Here is a 27,470-nt window from a genome sequence, read left to right as displayed (position 1 = left end):
CAGCTTGGGTCACTGTCTATGCGGAGTCTGCACATTCTCCCTGTGTCTGGGTGGGTTTCCTCCAGGTGGTCCACTTTCCTCCCACAGTCCAAAGATGTGCAGGTTAGGTGGATTGGCCGTGCTAAACTGCCCCTTAGTGTCAAGGGCATTAGTAGGGTAAATACCTGGGGTTACAGCGATAGGCCTGGGTGGGATTATGGTCGGTGCAGGCTCGATGGGCCGAATGGCCTCCATCTGCACTGTAGGGATTCTGTGGTAGGGGAAGAAACCCTCATGTCACTGAGCAAAGCATTTGAGATGTGCAACCCACAGTGCTGTGACCTCTGAGCAGGAATGTGGGAATGGGTTGGGCATCTTTTTGTCAGCTAGTACGGCCACATTGGGCTGAGTGGCCTGCCGTGGTTCAATGTGAGGAAATGTCTACTAATTGCACTGGGATTTCAGTACATTTGCTAATACGCTTTCATTTGATGCAGTCGGAATTTGGGAAAGGCTTCAAGGACTGCCTAATTATAAAGGAGAAAAATTATTCCCTGGCTGGAGTTCAACGACAGTTTGATAGTTTGAAGGAACTTCTGAATTTCTATCACAGCACGGGCCTCATGTCGGAAGGTGTCAGCATCCAGCTCAACACCTGCTGCCCACCTCGACCAAAAGGTAAAGGGTTTTTATTTCCCAATTTCCTCTCTCGGGCTCCGAGAAGCTCTCTGTTGCTCTCTGCTCCTTTAAGAAACTCCTTAAAAACCGCCTCCAACTATCCAAATATCTCCAGCGCATTGTTAAAGTCTACAATCCACACTGACATCAGTATTCCACCAGGGACCTGGGTTCAAATCCCGGCTTGGATCACTTCTGTGTGGAGTTTGCACGTTCTCCCCGTATCTGCATGGGTTTCCTCCCACAATCCAAAGATGTGTGGGTTAGGTTGATTGGCCATGCTAAATTGACCCTTCGTGTTAGGGGGACTAGTTAGGGTAAATGCATGCGGTTTAGGAGGTGTGGCCTGGATGGGATTGTGGTCGGTGCAGACTCAATGGGCCAAATGGCCTCCTTCTGCACTTGTAGAGGTTCTATGATGTATGATTCTATGATTGGGGGTAAAACATCAGTAAAATTATGACTGCTTAGTGGTATTATCACTGGACTATTAATCCAGAAACTTAGCTAATATTCTGAAGACCCAGATTCGAATCCCACCACGGCAGATGATGGAATTTGAATTTAATAAAAAATATCTGGAGTTAAGACTTTACTGATTCCATGAAACCATTGTCAACTGTTGGAAAAACTCATCTGGTTCACTAATGTACTTTCAGAAAGGGAATCTGCCGTGCTTACTTGGTCTGACCTACATGTGACTCCAGAGCCACAGCAATGTGGTTAACTCTCAACTGCCCTCCAAGAACAATAAGGGATGGGCAATAAATGCTGGCCAGCCAGCGACGCCCTTGTCCCACAACTGAGTTTAAAAAAAGAGACGTTAACTGAGGGATAAACATTGGCCAGGACATTGGGGAGAACCCCCCTGCTCTTACTTGAAATAATGCCGTGGGTTTTTTACATCCATCCAAAAAGGTAGATGGAGCCTTGGCCTAATGTTTCATCCAAAAGACAAGCTTCTCCAAATGAGCAAAGTTTCCTTAGTAGTGTGTTGAAGTCTTGATTTCTGTGCTCGAATCCTGGAGTGGGACTTGAACCCAGAGCCATGTGATATCAGACACTTCCAGCAGAGCCACATCTGTTGATTCAGCATCAGATTTCATCTGATAATCTCTCCTGTCTGGGCATGACTACTGCACAGAAGTACAGGCAAGTTGCTGTCATCCATCTTCTGGTTAAGGCAGTGATGCATGTTATGAGTCCCCTGCTACAGGAGGTCACTGTTAAGGATTGACACATGGCACTGAGTGTTGGCAAGTTAATTGGCTATTGCACTAGAGACTGGGGGAGAGACCTTACCCAATAGTAGAATGTTATAGTGTGGAAGGAGGCCATCTGGTTCATTCCACATGTGCCAACTTGCTGTAAAAGAGATCCCTCGGAGAGCTATGCACTTGCTCTCATTACTATGGCATTACTCAATATTTGTCTAAATCTTGCTTTTTAAGTAAGTGGCAGCATGGTGGCACAGTGGTTAACACTGCTGCCGCACAGTGCCAAGGACCTGGGTTCGATTCCCGGCTTGGGTCATTGTCTGCAGAGTCTGCACATTCTCCCCGTGTCTGCGGGGGTTTCCTCCGGGTGCTCTGATTTCCTCCCACATTCCGAGCGGATGGGCCAAATCATAGAATCTCTACACTGCAGAAGGAGGCCATTCGACCCATCGAGTCTGCACAGACCACAATCCCACCCAAGTCCTACCCCCATAACCCGACATATTTAATCCCTTGACACTTGGGTCAAGTTAGCCTGGCCAATCCACCTAACTTAATCCAATGGCCTAATCCTGACCCTATATTTTACGGTCTTACGGAATGAAAATCAAGCAGGGTTTACAATGGTTAAACTGTTTGAGGGGGTTATCTTTTTCTGATGGTCATCGCTCGGTTCCAGTTCACATCTCCCCCCTCTTCTCTCCTTTCCAGAGAAATCGAACTTGATCATCGTACGCAATAACTGCTCTTCCGACCTTCTCGCATCTCCAGCCATGCAACGGAGGAACGTCAACCAGATGATGTTCCACAAGGTGAAGAAGGAGGAGCTGACTTGGGTGAGTCACTGAAAGCAAACGGGGCAGGCAAAGATTGGCAGATTACTGCGGATGCCGGAGATCGGAAAAACAGAAAATTATTGTTCAGGCAGCATCTGCGGAGAGAGAAAAAAAAACAGAATTAATGTTTTGTATCAAGGATTGTTGATGTAAGGGAGTGTTTGAAGTTGATTGAGAGTGGAAGAGGGCACTTGGCAATGAAAGTAGCCAACCCTGATATTGTAATTTCACACACGTGCTGTGCTCCGAACACTCAGAGACTGAAAGGAAAAGGTGATGGCAACCTCGGGAAATGTTTTCCCTTTTAAATCTCCACATCTGTCAAGGTGATGAATGTTTAAACGAGGGAATGATCTTTCCAATTTCCAGCAATCGGGCACTCCCAGGTCAGGAAGAGGACAGTAAATGATATAAGTGTAAGCTCCCTTGGCTCTGCCAAAAAAAACCTCAACATCCCTTAGAGTCATAGTCATATAGGATTACAGCATGGAAACAGGCCCTTGGGCCCAACTTGTCCATATCGCCCTTTTTTTTAACCCTAAACTAGTCCTAAAATAATCCCTTACTGCAGCTGTGTGCCATGGGCTGACTTCTCCATGAGATTGTGAATTAGCTGGCGATTTGTGCTACAGTTTCTTGGGACTCAGAACTCAATGGAGACCATCTCAAATCATCACATTAAGAATCATTGGTTCCTAAGTTCAATAAGAACAGCAGTCCCTCATCTTATCAAGTAGTTCTTGATAAGATGAGAGAAGTGCAAGTCTTGTGTCTGATTCATTGCACAACCCAGTTTCCAAGAACCGCAGGCTTGGTAAGCCAACCTCATTAATTAATGGGTAGAGATAAATAGAGTGAATAAAGAGTGACTTGCACTTATAAAGCACCCTGCAGCCAAGTAAATACTTCTTGACGTGTAGTCACTGTTGTATTGGAGCCAAGTTCCCACAAATAGCAACATGTTAGACCGCATCATTCAAGGTGAATAAACTAAAGGAGCAACGCCAACATCAGGCTTTTATTTTATGCAGCGATGGTTAGGTCCTGGAATGCACTGCCTGAGAGTGAGCGGGAGGCAAGTTTAATCATGGCTTTAAAAGGGAATGGATAACTATCTGAGGAGAAAACATTTGCAGGACTATGGGGAAATGGCGGGAAGGTGGGATTGGCAGATTTGCTCTTGTAGAGAGCCGGCACTGTCTCAACTGGCCAAATGGCCTCCTCCAACATAATGGTGATTATTCCTTAACCTGTTTCTCTTGAGGTTGCTGGAGGGATCGATATTGGCTCATGACATCTGAGATACCTCACCTGTTCTCCTTCAAAGAGTAAGGGAGCACATTGCATTCAATAGATTCCACTCCCTCTCAGGGCTGCAGTGGGAGGTTCTGCCTAAATTCTGTGTTCAAATCACCCTCAGTCCCCCCCGTGAGGCACTGGACTGATAATCCAGAGTAAGAACTAGGGAGCTGGATTTGAATCGGCTGTGGCAGATGATGAAATTCAAATTCAAACATGGTGGCAGCGGTGCCAACCATTGTACCACCGTGCCACCTCAGTGCTTTGGTGTCAGTTTTTTGACTGATTGCATTCCTGTGAAGTACACCGGTGCTTTTTTAAAAACTATGTTGAAGGAGTTATGTGAAGGAAGATTGATCTTGTTGAGATAAGTCTATTGCTCATTGTGTAATGAATGTCATTGTCATCGTGTCAACAATTTACTGCATTGTCACCTGGAGTCAGCATGTTTCATTGCACTGTGCCCTAGGACATTCTATCCAACCATCCTGACCTTCGGTACGTGGCTCAGAATATAAACAATGTACCTGTGACAGATGGAATGACAGACGCTGTTAAGAGATTCAGATAGCTTGAATCCTTGGGTCAGTGAGTTGTTCTCAGTCATCCAGGCCCCAGTGCAGCTGTTTTGTCCAATCCCTCACAATTCCAACGTGTGTCCAGAGAGCGTCCATCAGGAGCAGAGGCCAAAGGCGCATGTCCCCTCACATACACCCCACAAAATATGAATGAAATACTTGCTGACCTTCCCAGTACCAAGGGAGCACTACACTATCAGAGGTGCCTCTTTCCAGATGCAGTGTTGGACTGAGGCACTGTCTTGGTGTGATGATGACGCCAGACCCACAATTTGAAAGGAGGGTGGGACAATTCTCCCCATTGTCCTTTTGCCAATAATTATCCCACAACCAACGTCATCAAGAAAATGAATGATCTTATCGGTGGCATGGTGGTTAGCACTGCTGCCTCACGGCACCGGGGTCCCAGGTTCAATTCTGGCCTCGGGTCACTGTCTGTGTGCATGTTCTCCTCGTGTCTACATGGGTTTCCTCTGTGTGCTCCAGTTTCCTTCCACAGTCCAAAGATATATGGGTTAGGTTGATTGGCTATGCTAAATTGTCCCATAGTGTCAGGGACAGTAGCAGGGTAAACATGTGGGATTATGGGTTGGTGCAGACTCGAGAGCCGAATGACCCCCTTCTATAATGTAGGATTCTATGGATTCTATCTCATTGTATGTAGGGTATTCCTGTGTGCAATTTGGTTCCATTTACCCATCTTACCCATGTAAGTGTCTAAGTGCTTTTTAAAAGACAAAATTGTACCCACCTCTACTACTACCTCAGGCACTCAGCACCTTCTGTGTGAAACAATTGCTCCTCTGGACCCTTTTGTATCTCTCCCCTCTTAAGTCAGATCTCTCAAAGCTCTTGCTGAAGGAGTACAAGACGCTAGTTGTGAATGGGAATGTGTCAGGTTAGGGGTCTAAACCGTGGTGCCTCTTTGAGTCAGATTGGATGGGCAGAATGAAGTGTGATTGTTTTCTTTTATTCATTTATGTCACGTGAGCGTGACTGGTAAGGCCAGCATTTATTACTGATCTTGAACCATCTTTGTAAACTGCTGTAATCCTTGTGGTGTAGGAACATCCAGAGTGCTGTTAGGCAGGGAGTCCCAGGATTTTGACCCCAGCAACACTGAAGCTACGAAAGCAGCCAGCATAATCAAGGACCCCACACACCCCGGACATTCTCTCTCTTCCATTTTCTTCCTGACAAACACATACCGACTGACTCAAAAACGGCTTCTTTCCTGCTGCCATCAGACTTTTGAATGGACCTATCACACATTAAGCTGATCCTTCTCCACACCTTATCAGTAACTGTAACAGTACATTTTGCACCCTCTCCTTTCCTTCTCCCCTATGTACTCTATGAACGGTACACTTTTTCTGTGTAGCACGCAAGAAACAATATTTTTCACTGTATCCCAACACATGTGACAATAATAAACTTGAATATATTTCCGAGTCAGGGTGGTTTGTGACTTGGAGGGAAAGCTGTGGGTGGTGGTGTTCCCAGGCATCTCTTGTTCGCTGGTTGATAGGTTTGGAAGGTATTTTTGAGTGGGCATGTTTCTAACCTGTGTTCAGTGGCAGCAATGCACATTCTTTCCATGGCAATAATGCTGCCTCGAGGGCTCCATGAATGTCAGTACCCGGGTGCACAGGGAACTGCAGCTCACCCAGTTCCAAGGTGAGAATTGGAATTAATGGACAGATTTTGCTTCAATCACCACAGGGTGAAAGTCTGGGTCAAGGTTCCTTCATGAAAATCTTCAAAGGTACAAGAAAGGGAAATGCGGATTGTGATTTTTACCAGATGGATGTTCTGCTGAAAGTCCTGGATCACACTCACAGGAACTATTCTGAGGTAATTCCATCTACAGGGTCACTCAGCCAGATAAATTTTAGAAGATTAAGAGGTGATCTAATTGAAACATTCAGAATAAAGAGGATGCGCCCATAAAGTCAGAGGGCGGTACACTGGCATAGTAGTTAGCATTGCTACCTCACAGTGCCAGGGACCCGGGTTCAATTCCAGCCTAGGGTCACTCACAGTGTGGAGTTTGCACATTCTCCCTGTGTCTGCATGGGTTGCCTCCGGATGCTCTGGTTTCCTCCCACGCTCCAACGATGTGCGGGTTAGATTGATTGACCATGCTAAATTGTCCTTTAGTGCCAGGGGGATTAGCAGGGTAAATGTGTGGGGTTAGAGGGATAGGGAACGGGTGGGATTGTTGTCAGCGCAGTGCAGTACAGCCCTCTGAAGATGGGCTGAACAGTCTCCTTCTGTACTGCTGGGATTCTATGGTTTTAATCTATAATTAAGGCCCATTGGAGTTTAAATACAGACCAACCATGATTTTATTGAATGGTGGGACAGCTGATGGGCTGAATGGTCTCTTTTTCCTCCTATGTCGCTTCCTGCATCCATTCAGTTGTGGGCACTTTGCGACTGGATATGAGGAAAACAAACACCTAGAGAGAAAGACTAATGGTTGAATGTTCAGCTCAAGGTGAGTTTTGAGAAGTAAAGGAGCAGATTTCTAGGGAAGGGCTTCTGGAGATGACAAGGGCTCGGGTGGGGGCGGCAGAGAGATTGTTTGGAAGACCAGAATCAGAAAAACACAACATTTGAGAGAGGCTGAATTAGATTTCAAAGATCAATCTCTGTTATTAGAACTTTATTATTGAGTTACATCCATTGTTCAGACCTGATCTCCTTTTACATTTACAGTCATTCTTTGAGGCAGCGAGTGTCATGAGCCAGATTTCCCATAAACATCTCATCCTGGTTTACGGAATCTGTGCAGTCAACGAAGAAAGTAAGTCTTTTATCTTGCATGGTGCCTGGCTGAAATTCCCTCTTTCATTGTTTTCGCCAGCGACCAAACTCACTAATTACTTAAAAATCCGAATGTGTAACCAGTCTTCATTGTAAAACATTTTGACACAGGAATAGGAGGAAGCATAATGGCATTGTCACTGTACTAGTAATCCAGAGATCCAGAGTAACGCTCGCTCTAGAGGACCCAGGGTTTGAACCCTATCGTGGCAGATGGAATTCAACAAAAGTCTGGAAATAAGAATCTATCGATGGCCATGGAACCACTGTTGTAAAATCCCATCTGGGTCACTAATATCCTTTAGGGAAGGAAATCTGCCATCTTTCCTGGTCTGGCCTACATCCGACTCCAGACCCACAGCAATGAGTTTGACTCATGTAATAAAAATAAAATACTGCGGATGTTGGAATCTGAAACAAAAACAGAAAAATGCTGGAAAATCTCTTTGCTCTTAGCTCTGACAGTCGTCTAGATTTGAAGCGTTGGCTATTTCCCTCCCCACAGATGCTGTCAGGCCTGCAGAGATTTTCCAGCATTTTCTGTGGCTGACTCTTAACTGCCCCTCTGAAACGGCAGAGCAAACCACTCAGTTCAAAGGGCATTTGGGGATGGGCAATAAATGCTGGTGATGCCCACATCCCCTGAATAAATACATTTTTAAAAAGCATTCCCCACATCCCATTTCATCACTCAAATATATTATCCAGCAGTAAATTTTTTTTTAATATTCATTTGTGAGACATGGGCATCGCTGGCTGGCCAGCATTTATTGCCCATCCCTAGTTGCCCTTGAAGGGCAGTTGAGACTCAATCACATTGCTGCGGCTCTGGATTCACAAATATGCCCTACCCAAACTCTTGTAATCACTGTTCCACCATGCCGCCCATCGCATTTGGCCCAGTGGATTGGCCATGCTAAATTCTCCCTCAGTGTACCCGAACAGGTACCGGAGTGTGGGGACTAAGGGATTTTCACAGTAACTTCATTGCAGTGTTAATGTAAGCCTAGTTGAGACACTAATAATTTTTTTAAAAATTGCCATCACCACTATTATCATTTGGAATGGTGCTGCTATGACATTAAACTTGACTCTTTGCGACAGAGTTTGAAAGCTTGGTTTCCATTCTTGCTCTGCGAATTAGTCCAGCTGCGATTGTATAATCAATCAAACACTTCGGCTGAAGTCAACCTTTATCGGTATCATAGAAATCATAGAAACCCCACAGTGCAGAAGGAAGCCATTTGGCCCATCAAGTCTGCACCACCGTCAATAATCCCACCTAGGCCTTACCCCAATAACCCCACACATTTCCCCTGCTAGTCTCTCTAAACTATGCATCCTGGGACACTAAGGGGCAATTTACCACGGCCAATGCACCTAACCCCGCACATCTTTGGACTGTGGGAGGAAACCGGAGCATCCGGAGGAAACCCACGCAGACACAGAGAGAATGTGCAAATTCTACACAGATTTGAAGTGATGGACAGGGAATTTCAAAATGTGAAACCTGCAAAGCTGCAGCTGTGACTGTTAATGAGAATAAGGGTGGAATCAGGGTGTTGGATTGGTGCACATTAAGTCGTCACTATCTTAGCTGTCACAGCCAGAGGACAGGAGTAACTAGTCACAAATCTGCCTTCCCTTTACTTATTACACTGCCTACCTCTCGTATCTCACAAGTTTCATTAACATCGTTAGAGGAGTGTTTTTTGATTCACCCATGGGTGTCACTGGTGAGGCCAGTATCCATTGCCCATCCCTAATTGCCCTTTGCAGGGTGAAGTTAAGAGTCAACCACATTGCTGTGGCTCCAGAGTCACATGTAGGCCAGACAGGGTAAAGACAGCAGATTTCCTTCCCTAAAGGGCATGAGTGAAACAGATGGGTTTTTACAAAAATCAATGATAGTTTCATGACCACCATTGTTAGAATGTAACCCAAGACAACTTTGATTGGATGTAATGTGACCAATGGGAACAAGATGTAAGTGTCAGCTGACCCAGTAAAACATGGAACCAATCACAGAGTGATGTAATAGTCAGCTGATCAGCTGATTCAATCAAGTTGAATGGCAAATATTGGGATTCATGAAATGCTGGCTTCGTGTCAGAAGGATTAAAATACAAGAGTTAAAGTTATATTTCAGCTGCACAATACCCCGGGTTAGACCACAGCTGGTAAGCAGCGAGCAGTTTAGGAATCACACCTTGGGAAGGAGAGATTGGCATTGGAAGAGGGAGGGTGTGGCCAGGAGGGATGTAGATGGGGACAGCATAGATTTACCAAAATGGTGCCTGGATATCAAGGGTTAAATTACAAAGAGCGATTACACAAATTTGAGCTGTATTCCCTTGGATTTAGACAGTTAAGGATTTTTTTTTAATTTGATTAGATTTATTATTGTCACATGTATCACTATACAGTGAAAAGGATTGTTTCTTGCACGCTATACAGGCAAAGCATACCATTCATAGAGAAGGAGAGAGTGCAGAATGTAGTGTTACAGTCATAGCTAAGGTGTAGAGAAAGATTAATTTAACACAAGGTGGGTCCATTCAACTGTCTGACAGCAGCGGGGAAGAAGCTGTTCTTGAGTCAGTTTACACGTGACCTTTTTGCCTGGCGGAAAAAGGTGGAAGAGAGAATGTCCGGGTGCGTGGGATCCTTGATTATGCTGGCTTCTTTTCTAAAGCAGCAGGAAGTGTAGACAGAGTCAATGGATTGAAGGCTGGTTTGCATGATGGATTGGGCTACATTCATCATTTTTTGTAGTGTCTTGCGGTCTTGGACAGAGCAGGAGCCATACCAAGCTGTGATACATCCAGAAAGAATGCTTTCTGTGGTGCATCTGTAAACGTTGGTAAGAGCCATAGCTGAATTTCCTTAACCTCCTGAGAAAGGAGAGGTGTTGGTGGTTCACCATTTTTAAGATATTATGGGGGAGAGAAAGGGTAGATATAGAAGAAATACTTGAGGTGGTTGAGGAGTGTAATGTTTGATTATTCAGTGTCTGATTACATGTGTCTTTTGACTGCTGTCTGCTCCCTTAGTTAAGCCTGGGTGTGGAGACCCTGAAGAGTAACTAAAACTTGGGGAAGAGCAAGTTGCTTGAAGCATGGAGGAGACATTCTGAAGCATTGATTGAAATTCCTGTTACACAGGTTGAAGCTGGTGTATCTTCTCTGTATTGCTATGAAACACATCAAATAAACAACAAGGAGTCAACAATGAGAGGACACAGTCAAAATGTTAGAGAGTGAAATGTGGAGACACCTCTTCACACAATGGTGTAGAAGTTTAAAACTTAAATGACAATTGACATTGAATCAGTTTTTAAAGTTAAATCTGAGATTGATAGATTCTTGTTAACCATGGGGTGGCATGGTGGCACAGTGGTTAGCACTGCTGGCCCACAGCACCAGAGATCTGGGTTCAATTCCAGCTTCGGGTCACTGTCTGTGTGGAAGTCTGCACATTCTCCCTGTGTCTGTGTGGGTTTCTTCCAGGTGCTCTGGTTTCCACCCACAGTCCAAAGATGTGCGGGTTAACAAAGAACAAAGATGGACTGGATGCGCTAAATTGCCCCTTAGTGTCCCCAAAAGAAAAAATGCTGGAAAATCTCGACAGGTGTGGCAGCATCTGTAAGGAGAGAAAAGAGCTGATGTTTTGAGTCCAGATGATCCTTTGTCAAAGCTGAAAGGCACAGAAAGTGGGAAATATTTGTCCTGCAGGGAGAGGGAACGGAAGATGAGTCATTGCCACAGAAACCCGGGGGAAAGGCTGCTAATGGCAGCCACTAGAGAGAATAGAAGGTGTGAATGGCCAATTGGCAGAGAAGCTGAAATCAGAGGGTAAACTGTGAAGCAGTGAGGGTAAGCTTTTGTTTTGCCCCTTAGTGTCTCAAGGTGTGTAGGTTAGGGGGATTAGTGGGGTACAAATGTGAGGTTAGGGCCTCTCTATTGAAGAGTCAGTGTAGACTTGATGGGTTGAATGGCCTCTTTCTGCACTGTAGAGATTCCATGATTCTTCTCTGATCTCACCGAATGGTGGATCAGGCAGAATGGACTAAATAACTTCTTCCTCTTCCTACATTCTTAAATGATGATATTGATGAAAGAGTAATAAAAGAGTAATAAAAGCCTTCAAACATCCATTTTACACTTCCTCCAAATATTTAAACCTGCTTCTACTCAGTAGCCAGGTCCCTTAAATTGTCTCCCTTTTTGCTTTACAGATATCATGGTGCAGGAGTACGTGAGGTACGGAGCCCTGGACATGTACTTGAAGAAGAACCGAAACAAAAGCTGTGTCAACATCAGCTGGAAGCTGGAAGTTGCGAAGCAGCTTGCCTACGCCATGAATTTCCTGGTACGTGTTGCACCATGTACCACAGCAGCAGTCACTTAACTCGCTGCGGGATCCACAACTCACAGCTCTAGTTCCGAATGATTGGGAGCTGTTGTGTGTTGCGTATTGGGCCGAGGATTAACGCAATGGCCTTACGCACCTCCGACACTGGGTTCAAATTGGCTTGCTCCCCGGTGGCTGCAATGTTTTGAGAGATTGAGGAGTAGCAAAGCCGTTGTGGTCTCCTTCTGCACTGTAGGATTCTATGATTCTACGATCGGGTGGTGGATACAGATTTGGAATACACTGATAGAGTGGAGGATGCTGATTTCTAATACACTAACAGGGTGGTGGATACAGATTCAACCACAATCTTTAAAATGGAATTGGATAAATACTTTAATGAGCAAAGAATTGCTAGGGTATGGGGAGAGAGTAGGGGAATGAGACTAACTGGATTGCTTAAGAACTAGATGGCCAAATAGCTGCTCATGTGAGAATTATTCTATGATTCAGTAATTCTAATTTGATCCACTAAGGTTGCCTATTACAAGGAAGCCACTGATATCAGATAATTGGTCTGATCTCCATTTGATCTCCTCTTCCAGAAGGCCAAACCCACTCTTGTTCTATTAAAGCATCCAATGACTTGATGAAGAGCTACCTTCTTTCTTTATTCTGCTTTCCATCGTTTTTAACCCTCCCCGTGACCCACGGGGTCCATCGGTCACCTGTTCCAGATAGTCATTTATCACGCTGCTTCCTTTTGTTCTGCCATTTACCCATCCTGATCTTTGTCTACACCCTCGCTGTGACTGTAACACCACATTCTGCACTCTCTCCTTTCCTTCACTATGTACGGTATGCTTTGTCTGCATAGCGTGCAAGAAACAAATACTTTTCACTGTATCCCAAAACATGTGACAATAACAAATCAGGGTGGCACAGTGGTTAGCACTGCTGCCTCACAGCTCCAAAGGGCCCAGGTTCAAAACCGGCCTTGGGTCACTGGCTGTGCGGAGTCTGCACGTTCTCCCCATGTCTGCGTGGGTTTCCTCTGGGTGCTCTGGTTTCCAACCTAGTCCAAAGATGTGCAGGTTAGGTTGATTGGCCATGTTATATTACCCCTCAGTGTCAGAGGGATTAAATACATGGGGTTACGGGGACAGGGGCTGGGTGGGATTGGGGTCAGTGCAGGCTCGATGGGCCGAATGGCCTCCTTCTGCAATGTAGGGATTCTATGACTCAATTAATCTAAACCAAATCAAAGATCTCTCAATGGCCGCTCTCAGCACACTTCTCACTGGCATTTACACTCCCTGTCATTCTGTCCATGACATCTTTGTCAACCTCCCTCTCGTCTCCAGTGCCTCTCTATCCACCCTCTACTACCCACCTCCCACAACAGAATAAATCTCATCCAACTTCCAGTTCTCTTCACATCTGACAAAGTGTCATCCAGATTCGAAACATTGCCTCTATTTTCTCCCCACAGATACTGCCAAATCTGCTGAGGTTTTCCAGCATTTTCTGTTCTCATTTCAGATTCCAGCATCCAGCAAGTATTTTTAACTTGAAGTTCTCTAAGGCTCAGCTTCCTTTCCTCAATAGCTTTTCCCTCTTGTGGGTCGCTGCTCTGAGTGAAGAAATGTTTCCAGGCTAAAATCAGAATGCTGCAGGATGCTGGAATCTGAAACAAAAACAGAAAATGCTGGAAAATCTTCACAGGTCCGGCAGCATCTGTGGGGAGAGAATGGAATCAATGTTTTGAGTCTGGAAGACTGTTGGGTCCATTCATTCATTTGAAGAGTGGAGAGGGCCACACTAGTACGAGTTTTGAAATGGTTTTCATTTATTGAAAAGAACTTAAAGAATTAACATGACAATAACAAAAAAGTGAACTTGCAGACTGGATTCTCGACCAGACTCACTACAAAAAAAAATTACTGAAATGGACGGAATCTAAGAACTGAACTGAACTGAACTCTCACACTCTAAAATCCAAAATATATTTCAACCCTTATCTTGTTATTGGAAGTGTCCTTCACATGCCATCTCCATCTAGAAAATCAATCCTTGCAGCTGCTGTGATGGGGAACTGTTGTTTGCCTGCACTGTGTACCCTTCAGGAATGCAGTCAACATTTAGCTAACCCATCATACCTTCTGATGCTACATGTAGTCAAGTTGTTTCCAATTGGTCAGCTTAGCCCAGTTAGTTAACCCCTACAGTCTAGCATTGAAATATAATTGTGCATGAGCAGAAACATCTTAAAATGAAGTCTTTGCATAGGCTGAAGCAAACAGTGCAAGGCATACGCACAATCCCTCAATGACCCTTCATCAGAGCTCAGATATTTCATTAGCTATTTCCAGGCATCTATTCTGGATTTTCCCTCTGTTTCTGCTCTCACTCACCCTCTAAGCCTGGGCTATTGGAAAATACTCTGTATCCTGCCTTGTTGTATAACCCTCTGAAATCTCCCTTACTGAGGAACCACCAGATTGTCAAGAATGTCCTTCCTCAATCCAACTACCTCCTACCCAGTGCTGAGGACTCTGCTAACATGAGACCTTCACCTTCACAGGAGGACAAGCACATTGTCCATGGCAATGTTTGTGCAAAGAATGTCCTGCTGACACGTGAAGGAGACGCAGTGACTGGGATTCCTCCTTTCATCAAACTGAGTGACCCTGGAGTCAGCATCACAGTCCTGCCAATTGAAGGTAAGAGGACTGGGAGATTGGCCTGGTTGCTTTTTTTACTGGTGGAGAGGAGATTGCGAATCAAGATGGGGAATACTGGGGAAAAGAATAATATCAGCAAACAATCAGGGCAGGACCTATTCACTTAATGGTAGGGCATTGGGGAATGTTATAGGACAAAGAGACCTAGGGGTACATGTTCATAACTCCTTGAAAGTGGAGTCACAGGTGGACAGAGTGGTGAAGAAGGCATTCAGCATGCTTGGTTTCCTTGGTCAGAACATTGAATACAAGAATTGGGACGTCTTACTGAAGTTGAACAATACATTGGTAAGGCCAGACTTGGAATACTGTGTACAGTTCTAGTCATCCTATTATGGAACAGATATTATTAAACTAGAAAGAATGCAGAAAACATTTGCTAGGATGCTACCAGGACTTGATGGATTGAGTTATAAGGAGAGGCTGGATAGACTGGGGCTTTTTTCCCTGGAGCGTAGGAGGGGTGAGGGGTGATCTTACAAGGGACATAAATGAGGTAGATAGACAATATCTTTCCCCAAAGGAGCCTAAAACTAGAGTCTAAAACTAGAGGGGAGAGATACAAAAGGTTCCAGAAGGGCAATTTTTTCACTTAGAGGGTGGTGAGTGTCTGGAACGAACTGCCAGAGGTAGTAGTAGAGACAGGTACAATTTTGTCTTTTAAAAAGCATTTGGACAATTACATGGGTCAGATGGGTATAAAGGGATATGTCTCAAATGTGAGCAATTGTGACTAGCTTAGTGGTAAATACTGGGCAGCATGGACAAGGTGGGCTGAGGGGCTTGTTTCCGTGCTGTAAACCTCTATGACTCTAATATGACAGGTATGTGTTGGTGCCCTTTTGGAAGCAAATTCATGCCTGGATGTGGGCATTGTTGCTGGCAGGATTGGCACTTGTTGCCCACCCCTACTGATACGCAAAAAAGAGATAGTGAGCTTTCTTCTCGAATCGCTGCCCATGTGGTGAACGTACTCCCATTGTAATGCTAAGTACAGTGATCCCGGATCTAGACCCAGCAATAAAGGAATGGCCATCTCTGTCCAAGTTGAGATGGTGCTAGATTCAGAGGGGAGTACGAGGGGAAGTGTTCCCACGTACACCGTGCCTTTGTTTTCCTCGCCGATAGAGATTGTAGTTTTAGAAACACCTCATAACTAAAGGTGAGGCTGATGTGTGACCTCCCTCTCTGTCTGCAGTACGAATCGACAGGATTCCCTGGGCCGCCCCCGAGTGCATTGACCAACCCAATCATCTGGCTGTGGAATCAGACAAATGGAGCTTTGGGACAACGCTGTGGGAGATATTCAGTGGGGGAGATCTTCCTCTCTACAGCATGGAGCCGACACGGGTATGGAATCATCCTCTTTTAGCTGGTCAACATTTTAATAGATCTCGTTCTGGAGCTATTCAACAGCAGAGAATTACATTGCGCAACACTGAGAGAGATCAAGAACACAAATTGGCCATGTAGACTTTTAAGGATAAGAAAATCCAAAGCCCAAGTTATCATATAATTCAGAATAGCTAGCTCTTGTATATATTCAAGGGAATAGCAAGATTTTATACTTTAGAGGGAAATAATGGAATGGGCAGAATTTTCTGGCTGCATTTATCCCAGAAGCAGAAAATCCCACGCACGGTCAACACAGCTTTCCATGTTCTACCCCTCACCCGCTCCAATTCCCATGGCAAGCGGAATGGGAAATTTCGCCCTGAAGTGTATTAGAAAGATGTTAGCCCCCATTATGTTATAGGGAATAGTGGCCCCCTGTGAATGCTATTGGAAACAACAGATACCATGTGTGTTGTATAGAATAACAGAGTCTGTGTGTATTACAGGAAACATGTTATTTACAATGGAGGATGTTACAAAGAATATTACAATACTGTGTGTAAATACTACTTATTCTTTCAGTGTTTCTTCAATCTTGTGCCTTCCGTCTTTCTTTTTCCTCCCTTTTTAACAAATTAAGTGGGATTCTCCAGGACATTGCGGGTGAAAATGGAATATTTGACGTCCCAGCCAAAATTCCATTCGCTCTCAGCAGCCCTGGATAATCCCAGCCACAAGTGAGGATGGAGCGGTTAGGCTGTGGCCCTCCATTCCACTCTTGCTTTATGTTGGGGTACAAGCCACACTTTCCAATCTCAGACAGATGCCCAGCGTCCCTGCACCTCTCTGAATGTTTACAATTGTTTAATTGAGGGAGGTAGCATGGTCCTTGAAGAGTGGGGGCGGGGGGTGGGGGATCGTGGGGAGGGCGGGAGGGGTGGGGGGCTGCCCCTAGGGCCACGTAACCTGTGAGGACTCAATGGATCACTCCAGTAGAAAACTGAGCCAGTCAACAGGAGGGTAAGGACCATGGATCAAGGAGGGACTGACAGATGGAACCCAGGAATCCAGAAGAGCAGTTACATTTGAAGTCTAATCTTACCTTGCTATACATGTACATTTTTTTAATTCATTTGTGATTTGATTTTGGTTTGATTTGATTTATTATTGTCGCATGTATTGGTATATAGTGAAAAGTATTGTTTCTTGCACACTATACAGACAAAGCATACCGTTCATAAAGAAGGAAAGGAAAGAGTGCAGAATTTAGTGTTACAGTCATAGCTAGGGCATAGAGAAAGATCAACTTAATACGAGATAGGTCCATTCAAAAGACTGATGGCAGCAGGGAAGAAGCCGTTCTTGAGTCGGTTGGAACGTGTCCTCAGACTTTTGTGTCTTTTTCCTGACAGAAGAAGGCAGAAGAGAGAATGTCCAGGGTGTGTGGGTCCTTAATTATGCTGGCTGCTTTTTCGAGGCGGCAGTAAGTGTAGACAGAGTCAATGGGTGAGAGGCTGGTTTGAGTGATAGACTGGTCTTCATTCATGACACTTTGTAGTTTCTTGCAGTCTTTGGACGGAGCAGGAGCCATACCAGGGTGTGATATAACTGGAAAGAATGCTTTCTGTGGTGCATTTATATAAGTTGGTGAGAGTCGTAACGGACATGCCAAATTTCCTTAGTCTTCTGAGAAAGTAGAGGTGTTAGTGGGCTTTCTTAACTATTGTGTTGGCATTGTGGGACATGGGCATCGTTGGCTGGGCCTGCCCATCCCTAGTCGCCTGAGGGCAATTGAGAGGCTACCACGTCACTGTGGCTCTGGAGTCACATGTAGGCCAGACCAGGAAAGGACAGCAGATTTCCTTCCCTAAAGGTCATTAACAAACCGGATGGATTTTTCTGACAATTGACAATGGTTTCATGGTCATCAGTAGATTCTTAATTCCAGACCTGTTTTATTGAATTTGAATTTCACCATCTGCTTTGGCAGGATTCAAACCCAGGTCCCCAGAACATTAGCTGAATTTCTGGATTAATAGTCTAGCGATAATACTGTTAGGCCATCACCTCTCTCTAAAAAAGAACAGAAGAACCTTAGAACTAGGAGCAGGAGTCGGCCATCTGGCCCCTTGAGCCTGCTGTACCATTCAATAAGATCATGGCTGATCTTTTCATGGACTCAGCTCCACTTACCCACCCGCTCACCCTTAATTCCTTTACTGTTCAAAAAATTATCTATCCTTGCCTTAAAAATATTCAATGAGGTAGCCTCAACTGCTTCACTGGGCAGGGAATTCCACAGATTCACAATCCTTTGGGTGAAGAAGTTCCTCCAGAATAAATACTCTGTTGGTGATAAAGCCTTTACAGTTAAAGGAATCACTCTTGATCTATTACAGCATCACTTGGGTAATGTTCTGATGTAATATCTACATACATCATACATTCCAAGAGGGCTCCCTACAAATAAACTCGGAGAAGGAGCCTGGCTTCCACTTCTGATTTACCTGAAACTTGCCAAGGTCAATGGATGAACCTCTGTTCCCAACTTGCTGATAGGTGCTATGTAAATGCAAGCCCTTCTATCACAGCCTCAGGGTTACAAAAGCATCTTACAGTAAATGAGGTTTAGTCACTGTTGTAACAGTCCAAACAGGAAGATCCCACAAACAGCAATTGGACAATCTATTGTGCAATAAGCATAAACCAGGAGAATTTCTCCATGTCTAAAATAATACCATGGGATCTAGTACTCAGATCTCTTGAGTTGGGCTTGAGTCCATAACCTTCTGACTTGGGGTGGGGGATGGGGGAAGGGGGGATGGTGGGTGGGGGTTTGGGGTGACGGCGAGCTACCTATTGAGCCACAGCAACTCAGTGACAGTGGGATTGAATTAGCCTCCCATCCATGGATTCTGTCTACACTTCCCGCTGCCTCAGCAAAGCAGTCAGCATAATTAAGGACCCTATGCATCCCAGACGTTCTCTCTTCCACCTTCTTCCATCAGATAAAAGATGCTAAAGTCTGAAATCATACACCACCCGACTCAAGAACAGCTTCTTCCCTGGAGTTTGCACATTCTCCCCGTGTCTGCATGGGTTTCCTCCAGGTGCTCTGGATTCCTCCCACAGTCCAAAGATGTGCAGGTTAGGTGGATTGGCTGTGCTAAATTGTCCAAGTTGTGTCGATTAGAGGAGTAAGTATGTGGGGTTATGGGGGATAGTGCAGGTGGGTGGGCCAGATAAAGATGCTCTGTCAGAGAGAGCTGGTGAAGACCCGATGGGCCAAATGCCCTCCTTCTGCATTGTACGGATTCTATGATTCTGCTACCGTCAGACTTTTGACCTCGCATTAAGTTGATCTTTCTTTACGCTTAGCTATGACTATAACACAACATTCTGCACCTTCTCCTTTCCTCCTCCCTTTATATACTGTATGAACGGTATACTTTATCTGTATAGCGTGGAAAAAACAATACTTTTCACTGTATTCCAATACACAGTAATACACGGGATTTTGGAATGCTGCTCCTTCACTAGATGCAGGAGCAGTGCTCCGAAAGCTTGTGATTCCAAATAAACTTGTTGGACCTGATGTTGTGAGACTTCTTACTATGCCCACCCCAGTCCAATGCTGGCATCGCCACATCATGACTTTCACTGTTTATCAATACATATGACAATAATAAATCAAATCAAATCGAATCTCGCCTGACTAGCTCAGTTGTGGACCAGTTATTAGATTTCCCACTGGGAGAATTTTCCCTCCATTGCCCAGGCAATAATCTGTTGAAGCAGACCACAGGCAGACGGTGGAAGCTGCCCGAAAACTAAACCACTAGGGCGGCGGGGAGCATGATTTGTAATGGTGTTTTATTGGGATTGTTCTGTCTGTCACACAGAAGCTACAGTTTTATGAAGATGGCCTCCAGCTTCCTGCTCCCAGGTGGACTGAACTTGCCACTCTCATTAACCAGTGCATGAACTACCTGCCCTACCGGAGGCCATCGTTCAGAGCGATCATCAGAGAACTCAACCGACTGAACACCTCAGGTAACCGGCTTTGGAAATCGGTGCTCAGCACTCCCTCTACACTGCCCCCTACAACACTCCCAGGACAGGTACAGCACAGGATTAGATACAGAGAAAAGCTCCCTCTACACTATCCCCATCAAACACTCTCAGACATGTTCAGCACGGGATGAGATACAGAATATACCTCCCTCTACACTCTCCCCATCAATACTCCCAGGACAGGTACAACACCCGGTTAGATACAGAGTAAAGTTCCCTCTACACTGTCCCCATCAAACACTCCCAGGACAGGCACAGCACGGGGTTAGATACAGAGTAAATCTCCCTCTACACTGTCCCATCAAACATTCCCAGGAAAGGCACAGCACAGGGTTAGATACAGAGTAAATCTCCTTCTACACTGTCCCCATCAAACATTCCCAGGACAGGTACAGCACGGGATTAGATACAGAGTAAAGCTCCCTCTAAACTGTCCCCATCAAACACTCCCAGGACAGGTACAGCACAGGGTTAGATACAGAGTAAAACCCTCCCTACGCTGTCCCCATCAAACCCTCCCAGGACAAATATCGTCTGGGGTTAGATACAGAGCAAAGCTCCCTTTACACTGTCCCCATCAAACATTCCCAGGACAGGTACAGCACGGGTTAAGATACAGCGACCCCATCAAATGCTTCTTGACCACAAAATTTGTTGCCTCAATAAATTGCCATTGATGAATACTTGGATCCAAATCCATGGCAGTTTGACAGTTCAGCTGGGCCTGATTGAGACTGAGAAAACTAATTTCACAAGTTCCTTAAAACAGAGAGTTACATTTCATTAGTGTGGGTTAGAATTGAACTAGGCCATTAGATGAAAGGTCAGAGTTTAAGCCTGCGTTAATCCCCAGTGCTGTATTTTTTTGCAGACTACGAACGGCTCTGTGACCTCTCCCCCAGTGACCTCCCCAGTACTGACGGCTTCTGGCGCTTTGTTGACCTGAGGAAACAGGATGATCCCAGTTTCTTTGAAGAGAGGCATCTGAAATTCATCTCCGTGTTGGGCAAGGTATTTGCATTGAACTCAGCGAGGAATGAAATGGAGGTGGAGGAGGAGAGGGTGAGATGTGACCTTGGAGGTCGCCTCTCAAATATTGGCCTGTGTTGGATTTGTTGATCTCAGCCCATTACCGTCACTCCCTTTAGTTCCTCGGAATGTCTCTGTAACAAGTCTTTGGAGGCAGAAGTCCCTTCACCAAAATCCCTTTATTTACAATTCTAATAGCAGTGCACAGAGTGCTCGCAGTCAGCAGTCCCTGACCCCTTCAGGAGTAACAGAGGAACTGACAGTCCTGGTTAAATACAAGGCAAAGATTGGTCCATCAATTGACCACTTAATCAGGGAGCTCATACTCCAGTAGACCAACCCCCATGGCCTCATTGAAGCCATTGCAGTCTCAAATGGATTTACAGTCAATGGGTGGAATTTTCTCGCCCTGCCCGCCCGGGGAATTGTAACCATACAAAGGTCCATTGACTTTGGGCGGAATTTTCTGGTCTTGGGGCAAGCATAGCTGGAAAACACTGATTCATCTTGGAAACAACTTTGATTTGATTTATTATTGTCACATGTATTATTATTGTTTCTTGCGCACTATACAGACAAAGCATACAGTTCATAGAGAAAGAAACAAGAGAGTGCAGAATGTAGTAGAGTTTAAAAAAGTGAGAATGAAATTTTAGACGCATAGAGCCAGAGTTAAAGAATAGAATTAGAAGGTATGCTAGGCATAGCTTTCGACAAGTTGCCTCACTCAGACGCCATCTTGTTTTTTAACATAGCAGCCATTTTGTGTCCGTGACAGCAATGAGATAAATGGCCAGGTCATTCACTTTAATGGTACTGGTTCAGAGATTTACAGGTAAAGATGGTGTTGTGATGATGATGTCAATCCAGTGGCCCAGGCTAAAGTTCAAGGGACACGGGTTCAAATCCCACTGTGACATCCAATACAGTTTGGATTCAGTTTAAAAATCTGGAATGTAAATCTATCCTATGTAATGGTGACCATGGCCAGGATTTCCAGGCCCAGAGTGGGGTCTCCCTGCGTCAGATACAGCAAGACATTCAAATCTCCCCCTGGGGGGGGGGGGGCAGAAAGTCCCAGCCTACCACAACTATCGTCATCATAGAATCATAGAATCCCTACAGTGCGGAAGAGGCCATTCGGCCCATCAAATCTGCAAAGACTCTCTGACAGAGTATTTTACCCAAGCCCTCTCCCCATCCTATCCCCATAACCCCACACATTTACCATGGCCAATCCCCCTAACCTACATCTTTTTGGACACCAAGGGGCAATTTAGCATGGCCAATCCACGTAACCTGCACATCTTTGGACTGTCGGTGGAAACCGGAGCACCCAGAGGAAACCCACGCAGACACGGGGAGAACATGTAAACTCCACGCAAACAGTCATTCAAGGCCGGATCCCTGGCACTGTGAGGCAGCAGCACTATCCACTGTGCCACCTGGCCACCTGATTGTTGTAAAAACCCATCTGGACCACTAATGTCCTTTAGGGAAGGGAAATCTGTCGTCTTTACGTGGTCTGGCCTACATGTGACTCCAGACCCACAACAATGTTGTTGATTCCTAACTGCCCTCGGGGAAGACCTCATTTCTGAGCCAATTAGACATCCCATAAAAGCGTGAATTTGAACTGTACTGGAACCACCCATTCCCAACAGGGTCATGGGATCTCTTGCATCCACCTGAGGTGCCAGGCCGGGCCTCGATTAACCTCTACTCCAAAAACCATTACCTCCTGTTTAAAAATTTCCCTCTGATTTCTCTCCTGGACGTTGTTCCCAACTCTGTCCCGGAGGTGAGTTTTTAATTCCTGTGGAGACTCCAGGACAATCCTGGAGGGTTGGCAAGCCCCAAGGCCAGATTTCTCAGTGGCTCCTGTTGCCTCATTGGCAGGGAAACTTTGGCAGCGTGGAGCTGTGCCGTTACGATCCGCTCGGCGACAACACGGGAGACCTGGTGGCTGTGAAAAAGCTACAGCACAGCACGACGGAACACCTTCGGGATTTTGAACGAGAGATTGCGGTCGTCAAGAACCTCCACAACGAATACATTGTTAAATACAAAGGGGTTTGCTACAGTGTCGGTGAGCCAGAACGCTTTTCCCACTCTTTGTTCTTCTCTATTTGGTTAAAAATAATTGACGTCTGCAATTCTTTTCACTGGGGAATTAGGAGAGAAAGGCGAGGTCCCGTGATGCCAGGGTGGAAATGTAAAAAAAACAAGACGCATAAGATCAAGTTTAAGTTTATTTATTAATGTCGTAATTAGACACTAATGAAGCCGCCGGCACAGTGGTCCCTGCCTCATGGCACCAGGGACCCCGGTTCGATTCCAGCCTTGGGTCACTGTCTGTATGGAGTCTGCGCATTCTCCCCGTGTCTGCATGGGTTTCCTCTGGGTGCTCCGGTTTCCTCCCGCAGTCCAATGATGTGAGAGTTGGGTTGATTGGCCGTGCTAAATTGACCCTAGTGTGAGGGGGATTAGCAGGGTAAATGTGTGGGGTTACGGGAATAGAGCCTGGGTGGGATTGTGTTTGATACAAACTCGATGTATCGAATGGCTTCCTTCTATGATTCTAAGTTACCGTGAAAATCCCCCAGTCGCCACACTCCGGCGCCTGTTCAGGTACACTGATTTAGCATTGCCGTAACCAGCACGTCTTTCGGTCTGTGGGTAGAAACCGGAGCACCCAGAGGAAACCCACGCAGACACGGGAAGAACATGCAGACTCCACACAGATAGTGACCCAAGCCGGGAATCGAACCCGGGTCACTGGCACTGTGAGGCAGCAGTGCTAATTACTGTGCCACCGTGCCACTCATTCTGTCCTGCCAGTCCTATTTTGTCATGTATCAGAGCTAACAGCAGATACTCATCTCAATTCTCTGGCCATTCACACAGTGACACTGCTGTGAGTGAGAATGGGGAATTTAGCGCTCAGTCAAATCTCCATTCACTGCAGCGGGACTGGAGAATCCTAGCTACAGGCGAGGTAGAATTTGGTTCCAATATCTCTGGTTCGATATCCTGTAGGTGGTCCTTATCCATCTGTGGTCTGGGGGGTGCACCCTTTTTGACCCAATTATTTTAAATGGGATGTGTCCTTCGTGGGTACAATCAGTTTCCGTCCTGCCTCCTCTGCCAAAAAGCCTCATAACTTTGAATATCTCCATTCAACTCTACTTAACCTTCTCTGCTCTAAGGAGGACAACCCTAACTTCTCTCATCTCCCGGACAGCAGTAGCTATATTGCTGGATAATACACAAATAACCCTTTGTGATCCTGAAATAGAAGGTCAAACCCCACTATCGGTTAATGAACTAAATTCAGTCGATGCAGTTAACACAAGTAGAAAGTGAGGAGTGGGGGGGTAGATTTGAGGAAAAACCTATTTACCCAGAGGGTGGTGACGGTCTGGAATGCTCTGCCTGGGAGGGTGGTGGAGGTGGTTTAAAACGTATCTGGATGAGTACTTGACATGCCACAACATTCGGGGCTTTGGGCCAAGTGCTGGCAAGTGGGCAGGTCGGGGCATTTCACGTGTTGGTGCAGACTCGATGCGCTGAAGGGCATCTTCTACACTCTCATATTCTGTGATTCCGATTAAATGAATATAGAACTATTAAGTTAGTATCACTAATGGTGACCATAACACTATTGGATTGTTGCAAGTGACCTATTCATTTCTCTGAGGTTGCTCCCACATGGGAGGAAATCTGTCGTCTTTATCTGATCCGGACTCAACGCGATACCAGACCCTTTAGTCTAGTTGTTTCTTAACTGCCCTCTGAAATGGCTGAGAGAGATCCATCATTGTAATCGGGAAGGCAGCACACCACCACCTTCTCGAGGGCAATTGGGAATGGGCAATAAATTCTGGGCCACATTGGCAGCTCCAGCAGCCTGAGACTGGATAAAGGGAACATCAAACCGACGGATTTTCCTCCCAGGCCCTTGTGGACCAGACGGTTTTAACCCTTTCCCTGCTGAATCTAACAGCACTGAAACATAGTACGGCGTTAATCTGCCTTAACCACAGGCGGTCCACTTGCCTCATTGTGGGTGGTCTTCAGTATGAAAGGTTGGAGGAGGAAGCAAGGACTGGCGTGCACCTGGAGTCCCACAGTTTTGGATTCCGAGTAGGTGATGCTTCAATGAACCTTAAATTTGGGAGATGACTTATCAGAAACTGAGTGTGATTTCTGTGCATGCGTTGTCTGATGTTGTTAATTTTGTTTTGAATACTGTGTGCTTTGCACTGTATCACAATAAAGATTTAAAAGAAACCAGAAAAAAAAGTGCTGGAAAATCTCAGCAGGTCTGGCAGCACCAGAAGAGCTGACGTTTCATGTCCAGATGACCTTTTGTCAAAGCATCATCTGAAATCAAAACGTCTCTCCTTACAGATGCTGCCAGACCTGCTGCGATTTTCCAGCGTTTTCCCTTTTGGTTTCAGATTCCAGCATCCGCAGTAATTTGTTTTTATACAGATTTAAGAGAACTTGGGAGTGCTGTCTCCTGTCCATCATGTCCGTCCTTGGCCTTTTACAATGTTCCAGTGGAGCTCAACATAAACTGGAGTAACAGGACCTCGTCTTCCCATCGGGCACTTTACAATCTTGCGGACTGAATATTGAGTTCAACAACTTCAGAGTGTGAACTCTCCCCCCCCACCATCACCCCATTTGCATTCATATTTCTTCTTTTCATCTTATTAATCCATTTTTATTACCTTTTTTTTATATTTTCATTTTTCCACCTCTAACCTTGCATCTTGTTTCACCCTTGACTCCTGCCTCCCCCTCCCCCCCCAATCCCACTCGGGCCCATTTCTACACTCTTTTTTTCTGCCATTTACACATTCCAATCTCTTAATGGATGCTATTAGCACCATTCCCAACCTTTATCATTGCCATTTACCTTTTGCTTTGTCTGTGATATTTGACCAGTTACAGCCCCCTCATCGCACCCCTCTCCCCTTCCCCTTCACAGTGTAAATCTCATCCTACTTTCTTTGCCTTCAGTTCTGACGAAGGATCATCCAGGCTCGAAACGTTGGCTCTATATTCTCACCCCACAGCTGTCAGACCTGCTGAGATTTTCCAGCATTTTTGTTCTGTTTTTGTTGTGGGAAAACTTACTATTGAATGAAAAAAGTGATAAAAGCAGAGAGGCTTTGGAGAAAGGGGGTGAGGGAAGGATTCCTCAGATGTGAATAAATTCCTTCCCCAGTGAGGATGGAAATCTGTATTTTTATTTCCAAATATTTGCATAAAAATATGTTAAAAAGCTTGAAATTCTGATCTATGTGAACACTCAAATTCATTGAAAAATGCATTCATATTTTACCCAAAGCTGAGTGTTAGTCACATTTCTCTACAATATGTCCCATGCTGTCTGTGACTCACCGGTGTTACACGCCCCTATAACACTTTCTGTGTCAGAAATAGCTGTTGTTTAATTTCCACAGGGCACAGGAACCTGAGGCTGATCATGGAATATCTGCCATATGGAAGCCTGCGAGATTACCTGCAAAAGAACAAACACAGACTAGACCACAAGAAGCTCTTGCTGTATGCCTCACAAATCTGTAAGGTGAGTTGGGCCGCACGGAGAGAGGGGTTGGCTAGTTATGCTCTGGCTGTGTAGGACATTGGGTGATCTGGGGCGATAGGGGGCCTTCATATCAGCACAACAGAACAGAGAGTCCAACACAATTCTACAAGCAAACCTGGTCCACGAGTTCCTTGTATCAGCTTCGTTAGGCTTCTATCAGTCCCTTTCTCCCGAGAACAGAGTCACGTGTGGAATTCAACGTTCAGCTGCTGGAGGGACTGCTGAAGACTCCCTTTTTAGCATTAGGTATCAACCCTAGGTCACGTCCTCTGAGCCAGAATGTCATGAGTTTCAAAACCAGTGCATTAAATCCACATTGACCCTCCCGCTACAGAAGTTAGAATCCCTACAGTGCAGAAGGAGGCCCACTGAGTCCTCACCAACCCCCCGACAGAGTGTCCCACTCAGGCCCTATCCCCGTAACCTCACATATTTACCCCGCTAATCCCCCAATCACATATCTTTGGATTCTCAGGGGCAATTTAGCACAGCTAATCCCCTCAACCCACACATCTTTGAACATTAAGGGCAATCTAGCTTGGCAATCCACCTAACCTGCACGTCTTTGGACTGTGGGAGGAAACTGGAGCACCCGGGGGAAACCCACGCAGACACAGGGAGAACATGCAAACTCCACACACACACACACACACACACACACACACACACACACACACACACACACACACACACAGACACATTCTTACACAGACAGTCACCCAAGTTTGGAATCAAACCCAGGTCCCTGGCACTGTGAGGCAGCAATGCTAGCCCACTGTGTCACCTCTAAGAGAGAGGGTGGCATGGTGGCACAGTGCTGCAAAGTCAAAGGTGCTGTATTTCAGGTGAGGAACTGTGAACTCTCTCAGGTGTTCATGAAAGATACATTGGAACTA

General features: G+C 45.5%; 1 protein-coding gene across 1 annotated transcript in view; it reads left to right on the top strand.

Moving 5' to 3' along the window:
- LOC145358867 (tyrosine-protein kinase JAK2-like) overlaps positions 1-27,470 on the top strand; it is a 104,052-nt gene that overhangs the window by 67,085 nt on the left and 9,497 nt on the right. Inside the window, exons 10-20 of the mRNA XM_080213217.1 lie at positions 477-657; positions 2,586-2,710; positions 6,310-6,441; positions 7,309-7,396; positions 11,654-11,787; positions 14,354-14,492; positions 15,712-15,863; positions 19,751-19,901; positions 20,794-20,933; positions 22,851-23,040; positions 26,429-26,553. Of these exons, the coding sequence (XP_080069343.1) occupies positions 477-657; positions 2,586-2,710; positions 6,310-6,441; positions 7,309-7,396; positions 11,654-11,787; positions 14,354-14,492; positions 15,712-15,863; positions 19,751-19,901; positions 20,794-20,933; positions 22,851-23,040; positions 26,429-26,553 (1,557 nt within the window). The remainder of the gene's footprint in view (positions 1-476; positions 658-2,585; positions 2,711-6,309; positions 6,442-7,308; positions 7,397-11,653; positions 11,788-14,353; positions 14,493-15,711; positions 15,864-19,750; positions 19,902-20,793; positions 20,934-22,850; positions 23,041-26,428; positions 26,554-27,470) is intronic.

Source organism: Carcharhinus amblyrhynchos, chromosome 26, assembly GCF_965287045.1.
Source record: "Carcharhinus amblyrhynchos chromosome 26, sCarAmb.v2.hapA, whole genome shotgun sequence".
NCBI classification, from domain to species: Eukaryota; Metazoa; Chordata; class Chondrichthyes; order Carcharhiniformes; family Carcharhinidae; genus Carcharhinus; species Carcharhinus amblyrhynchos.
This window is presented reverse-complemented; position numbering and strand designations above follow the sequence as displayed.